We start from the raw sequence: 7132 nt of genomic DNA, 5'->3' as shown, positions 1-7132 counted from the left end.
GAACTTAAAATTCGATTGTTTTACTACGCGTTTTCAATCCGAATTTAAACATTTAAACTAGGTTCCAAAACTTGATGATCGCTCTGGAAACAATCAGAAACGTTCCAAAAAGTTTCGGAACGGCCATTGAGTAAAATTTTCCTCGGAGAGTACGTTTTGGAACGTAGCTCTAGATCATAGAAAAGTAGAACGATGAAAAAGGGCAAACATATGTAATAGAAAAGGATAGAAAGGCGATTATGACGACGACGCGCGCCCACCCAAAAATAAAAAAATTTTATATTGGAACTTTGCATTGTAATATCTTCATTTATGAAACATATAGATTAAAATAAAGACACTGTTTTTATACATATAATTGAGACCCAAGCTATCGATTAAGCCTATTGAAAACTCGCTTGATCCAGCCAATTACTAAGATCCAATAAATTTGTAACGCAATGCGCTTTGACAAAAATTATCGCTATCTTACGTATTCATCTGTTCGATAATCTGTTCATGTGACATAATTATTAAATCATGTATATACTCTCAGTCATATTGGTTATAAAATAACCTTCATATATGAAAAACAGATCTAAAAAATCTAACATTATTAATAAAATTCAGAAACGACATAATAAAGATGATTGGCGTGTTGCGTTAGATTCCATATTCATCAACGATGATCGTTGGTGGTGTATAGTGACGATGATGGTAGAGACAATTGTCGAGCACAGCCGCTACGTCTCTCTCTTCAACGAGGCCGCAGAAGAAGGGAAGCGGACGTGTATTTATTCCCTCAGCCATCAGAAAGCAATAGACACGGTGAAAACGCTGTCGAAACAAGCTCCAGAAAAATGTCCTGCCATTGTGGGTATTTGTCATTACGCGAATGCGGTCTTAAACGAAAACAATGGCCATCTGTCCATCTGGCTCATTGCACGGATCATAAAGTATCTGATTTATCGCGCCAAAACCGAGCAAGTCGGGAGACTTGAGGTACAGGCGGATCTAGACCGCGAAATCGACGAAGAATATCGGGCAATTCCAAATATTGCCGGCTCAAGTAAATGACATATGTTAGTCGTTTCTTTTTCAAGAACAATAAAATGATGATGAGTTTTTAACAATAATAACCGTATTATATTTGGCAATAAATATCCTATCGTTGTTTTCTGTTCGACAAACTGCAATCTTAGATATATATAAATAAAATTCTTTAATTAATGGCTCTTCTTATTTGCTTGTTTCGCGATACAACTTGCACATAATAGCAATTTAATTATTTAGCTTCTTCGCAAAACACTATCAGGTTCCGAAAAGTTTACAGTAACGAGACTGAATATGCATTCAACGGCAAAGTGAAGGCGCGTTCACATGCGGATGATGTTCCTTTTGAAGGACCGAATCTCTATGTTGTACTTAGCGGGTTTCACGATCCCGATTTTCCAGCAGAACTATTAAACATTGGAGTTCCTCTGACCTGTATACTAGAGATTAAACTTCCCATTGAACGATATGTTGCGTATCAGACGAAGGAAAAGGATTTCATTTCCCTTGACAAGATACACTTCTCTGAAGACTACCATATCAACGTGAACCAGCTAAACGAATTTTGGACGGTTACACGCGAGAGATTTGCTAATCTATTGGCGTATCCGACATATTCTGACATAACTATTCTCACCTTTTCTCCGGCAGTCCTACCGGAAACTTTTACCATCACCGAGAAAAAGTTTCTAAAGCAGGACATATATGAAAGAGCGCTTCGCACTTTGTATCATTTGTATGATCTTTGTCTACAACACGCGAAGTATCTCAAAAGCATGAGACTGGAGAAGGGAATCATTGATAAGAGGGACGAAGCGATGGATACGAAGATCTACGAGGATGCGTTAAATGATATACCTAACGAATATATCAACGTTCCATTGATATTGGGTGCGATACTTTTACAGGTTGAATCTAATCTTGCGAGATCTTACGATGGATGTGACCCCGTCAAACGTAATACGGGATTTAGCGATGCGGATATGAGGCGCGCGAATATATCAACGACAGCTGAACGAATCCCCGTATTCGCTGTGCGAGACAAGCTCAAACTGCTTGATCTTGAGTACGAACTTATTGATGAATATGCCGATAGCACCGGTCAATCATCGTTGCCTTTCGATCTCGAAGTTATACCGTACGGAGATACTTTGAGCATGATTGTTCGTCATTTTCTCCGACCAAGGTCCATCGATTTAAACGACACGGTTCTACTCGTCCTGCGAGATCCGAGAATAATTAATACTTGGCAGAATCGCGAGATATTAACCAGATCAAAAAGCGATATATATTTCTGTCATATAGATAACATCGCGCGTACATTTAATCGAGAGCAAACAATCAGTCGCGAGGAAATCGTGCATTACCTGCACCTACTAATGTTTGACAAATTGATTTTTTCCGAAGACAATTACGATGCAAGAGCAGAGTTGACGCAGCCCTTGAAAGAAGACTTGTCAACGTTAAAACACGCACGAACGACGATTAAGAGAACGCATAGCGTACCAAACCTTGCTGCGTTGCCGGTATCTAGTCTACGCCGTTTCAAGAGCGATACCGAAATTGATTACGATAAGCCGGTAATCGCATTTACCGAGTGCCCGCTTTTATTCGCGCTAACGGATACTAGAGAAACGCTGCTTCCGGGATATTTGCACGAAAATATTTTTAAGAAGAGAAGTTACGAAAGATCGAGCCTCGAAGAATACGAAGACGTCGAGTTACTCTCGGACCGTGTTTTTCTTCAGGTCATTCACGACTGTTTCCAACGTTACGATCGTTTCTCGGCTAGATACTTCGAGCCGACGGATTCGATGCTCCTTTACTTTAGCAACAACAACCGGGTGGATGACGTGTTCGAGGAAAGGCGCATGTCGTCTATACGTACGTCCATCGGACTTCAAGAATTCTGCGAATATATCGCAGAAGAGGAAGAGAATTGGATAGAGCGGGAACGGGAGACACGCCAATCGCGTAGGATGGACCTGACAGGAAGATTTATGAAGAGACCCATCGAGATGGAAGACGACGCGATCATATTCACCGACGAATGCTTCGTGCTTTCGGATTCGCTGAAAGCGCGTCATCTCAAGAAAAGTCCAGATCGCGATTTGCAAAAGAAAATTTCCGAAACGATGGAATGCGAGGAGAAGAATGTTGAGGGGAAGGTAATAACGACGGAACAGAAACGAAACGAGGCGCTGATGACGGACAACGGAAGCAAACAGGCGGATGGAAAAGTTACGAATGGAAAAACGTCATCGACGAAGAAAAAATCGGCCACGAGAATAGATGACGTCGATACATCCTTCTTATCGGTGAAAAAAATTCTATCGTCTCGATGCGTCGAGAAGAACGGATCGTACGACTTCGTCGGATACGATCTCGGTAGTCTTCGTGTTCAAGTGATTCATCATAGCAAGAAGTTTCTTTTGGACGATACGACGGTGCGAGTCGAACTCGAGGACTGGCTTCACGGAGACCTCCATGTACGCATCGCCATTATTCTACAACACTGCACTTTACGATTGTCGAGCGGAGGTGGTCGCCGTCAATCAGAGAACACATTCCATTTAACTACGGAGGGAGGAATTGTATTGGGTTTCTGCCGAAATAAAAACAAGGATTTCGGTATGTAATTTCTATGCGTTCTAGAGAGGCATTAAATACGTATTAACGCTTATCGAACAATGATATAATTATAAAATAGCTAACGATTCTGTCATATGGTAGACAATTTTAGAAAAAAGAAATGAGTTTATTTATCAAATAATTTCTTCTCCGTTTTCCAGATGCAATTCAGAGCTCGTCCGATTGCCATTGGCGAAATTTGGCTTTCGACTTTCGTGCTTCGTGGCCTTCCGGGTTATTGATAGAACCAGCTATCGAGGACGACACAAAAGATCCGTTTTGCATTCGTCAATCGTACATTTCGAAACGTCTCGAACGTGCAAGTGCAGCTCATGAAGTCTACCGGAACTTTCTCAGGAACGGAACCGTCTTAAAGTATATGGACGACAATACTGTCGTCATTCTCCGTCCCAATAGCGTTATTGTGACGTGCATGGATTTCGACGAGTCGCAATCGTACGACGAATCCATTCACCAGACGACTCTAAAAGGTATACACTGAAACGCGATGGAAACGAGAAAAAATATCTTTTTTTTTAGATAAATCGAAAATTTCTCCTCTGCAGAATTTAGATACAAAAAGAGCAACTCGATGGCAGCCAAGAGCAGAGAAAAAGTCATAGGTTCCACGGAGTCGCGTTCCAACGGATCGATCGTGGACGAGCAACCGCCGAAACAACGTATATTTCCGTCGGGGAAACGCGTGACCGTTAAGTTTCGATCTAACTGAGATACGGAAGCGTTTGGAAGAATTTAATATAATTGAGATTTTAATGATAGTTTCATTTCCATCGTACACAGCTGCACTCCCTCTCTCTTAATTTATCATTTTGATCATAAGTCGTGATAAAATCTTGTTAATTTCGCAAAGAAAAGCAATATCTATAATATCCACTTAAAAGAAAATTATTTTCGATACCTTTGTTTTTTAGAGCGACGGAGTCGACTCGTTGATAATAGGAGCGAATAAAGTGTTACGATACTCAGTAGTAAATTACGACGGTCGGCACTACGAAGTGTTGAACGATCTGGTTGTAAGTGAGCACGATAGATTGCTCGTTAGGACCACGTCGGACTACGAGGTCAACGAGGTATTCACACGCCGTGCTGATGGTACTGATACGTTGCTTCGTTCAAATGGAGAATTGGTCGTTATCTTTCCCGGTATCGTATACGCGTAATCAATGTCTCGAGATATACATGGTAAAAATTAATACGTCTTTCAATCCCGTTTGCGTTCCATCAATATTTTTCTCTTTTAGACGGCACGCGTATCATTACCGGTTACACGATAGAGGAACAGTCAGCGATTTGCGAATGGTCGGAGGACGAATTGCAGCGATATTTCGGATACGGTGGCCGAATTAACGTCGCCTCGTCCCACGATAGCGCATTCTCGCACGAAGGTCCGCCCGCACCGTACGCCGATTACCGAGAGAAACTGACGGGGATATCGATCGCGGATGGTTTTGTCTCGATCTTGTTGACTTTCCGCATGGAACACGAGGATTACGCTACCGTGTCCTACGATCAGTCAGCGGTTGGGTGTACTTTATCGATGCCCGACAATCTTCGCGTCAGCATATCGGGAGAAGGTCATTACGAAGTTTCAATGGAGGACAAAGTTAATCTGAAGGTAATCGAAGTTGCGCGTATTCGATAACGTAGATGTATTAATATCAGCGGTAACTACGACGTGTAATTATCGTAAATTTCTCGCGAGCATTTATCGGATATTCTGAACGAGAATAGCTAAAATTTTATCGGTGCGTGCTATACAATTTTCCCACCGCGTGTTTTTCCGCCAACATTTCCTCATCTCCCCCTTTTTTCCCTAAAACGATTTCGCGATATCGTTAGATTCGCGACGACGTGACGTTCTCGAAGATATGTGCTACCTGTGGCGAAAGGTCGATATCAACTTATAAGTTTCGGAAATCGTCCGATGGCGGTCCGCAAACGATTCTCACGACTATCGATATTCTTGGGAATGTGCTTGAGGTTAAATGCGATGGTACTACGAGTTATCGTCGTCCGTATAGAAGGCGCGAGAGCAACGAAGGGGTGGAAGAGGGAAGCGACGAAGGGGAGGACGGCAACTCGGGGACAAGGATCCATCGCAAACACGGACGATATTGCGAAATGCTCAAGTTTCCTACGAGAAGTCAATACAGAATTTTCGCGATGAATCGCGATCTGACAGCTTGCGAGTACCTTCATCGATCGGTTAGACACGAGCGAGAGTTGGCAGCCGTCTTGGGCGACGAGACGAGCATGATCCAGTATCCAATTTCACGTCGACCGGAACTTCGTCGCTTGATTACATTTATGCCAATGGAACCAGAGTCGGGATCAAAGGAAATATCGGGATCCTGTCAATATCGGGTTGGATAATCGCAACAGCATATAATATGCGTTGTTTTCTTTCATATAATTAATAATAGATTATTATATCAGTCAGACCNTATATATATATATAACAATAGTTTTATAACGATTAAAATATTATTTTAAAGTTATTCTCGTTAATTCACAAAAATGTATATTGTGTTAATTCTAACGTCGTAAGGTTGGTAAATTTAACGACAGAAATATGCGCAGATCAGATCTGACAAACGGATGGGTTACGAAAAAACTGAATTATCGCGGAGCACTTATTCATTTCCGTACAACTGGCTATTCCCCTTTGGCAAAAAAGATCAGAGAGTTCCTGAAAGAATCCAGAGAGAAGTTTTAGCAAAGCGAAATGAGCAGCCGTTGCCCAAGTTATTGCGAGTGCGCGTTTTCTTCGGTATTAAAGAGGCAGACAGAAACGCCCTGATCGATATGCAGAGAGCTATGGGACGCTATTGGATATCTGTAAGCAAACAGATTTAATATTACGGATTCGTTAAAACTTACCATTAAATATTCAAATATCGACAAACGAATTTATCGTATACATGTTGCTGAAATTATATTTTGTAATAAAAGCATCGCAAGGGAGGTATTAATCAAGTTTAATGATGCAGAGGCACAAAGTTACACACACACACACACACATGTATATAAATGTCTCAGTTTAATTTAATTCTGTTAATTGTTTTTGCAAACCTGACAGTTGATTCCGTTGAAATTTTCACATTATTCGGGGGATATTAAGCACGGAGGTTGCCCATTTTCTCCGATTACACTTCTTCCTCTTCTTGTTCCACCCAGGTGTTCCGTGATGGTGACAAATGCCGGCTATTTTGCGCGACTGGAAGCAGTCGACCCTGCGAAGTTGAAAATGATTACGGGAGTTCGGAGCGCAGCCTACGAGAGCTGGCTCTCGGCGTTAAGGGAAGCATCGACGTCGAGACGTACGTCAGAAGCCTTCAGGTTAAGCTCATTAAAGTGAGCACGAAAGCACCTCGACAGTCGAGCCGTCTTGCGGAGTTACTTCGACAAAGAGGCTCGATGAAGGAGAAATATGAGTGGTATAAACAGT

General features: G+C 41.9%; 1 protein-coding gene across 1 annotated transcript; it reads left to right on the top strand.

Annotated features, from left to right (window-relative positions):
• Positions 1–690: 690 nt before the first annotated feature.
• On the top strand, positions 691–6068 carry LOC115237996. The gene is made up of 7 exons (XM_029811457.1): positions 691–1048; positions 1273–3663; positions 3825–4154; positions 4230–4372; positions 4596–4827; positions 4926–5317; positions 5524–6068. Exons 1-7 carry the CDS (start codon positions 691–693, stop codon positions 6055–6057), a joined length of 4380 nt encoding a protein of 1459 aa, XP_029667317.1. The 3' UTR covers positions 6058–6068.
• Positions 6069–7132: the final 1064 nt, after the last annotated feature.

This window comes from Formica exsecta, unplaced genomic scaffold (genome assembly GCF_003651465.1).
Source record: "Formica exsecta isolate Colony F162 unplaced genomic scaffold, ASM365146v1 scaffold318, whole genome shotgun sequence".
NCBI lineage: Eukaryota > Metazoa > Arthropoda > Insecta > Hymenoptera > Formicidae > Formica > Formica exsecta.
This window is presented reverse-complemented; position numbering and strand designations above follow the sequence as displayed.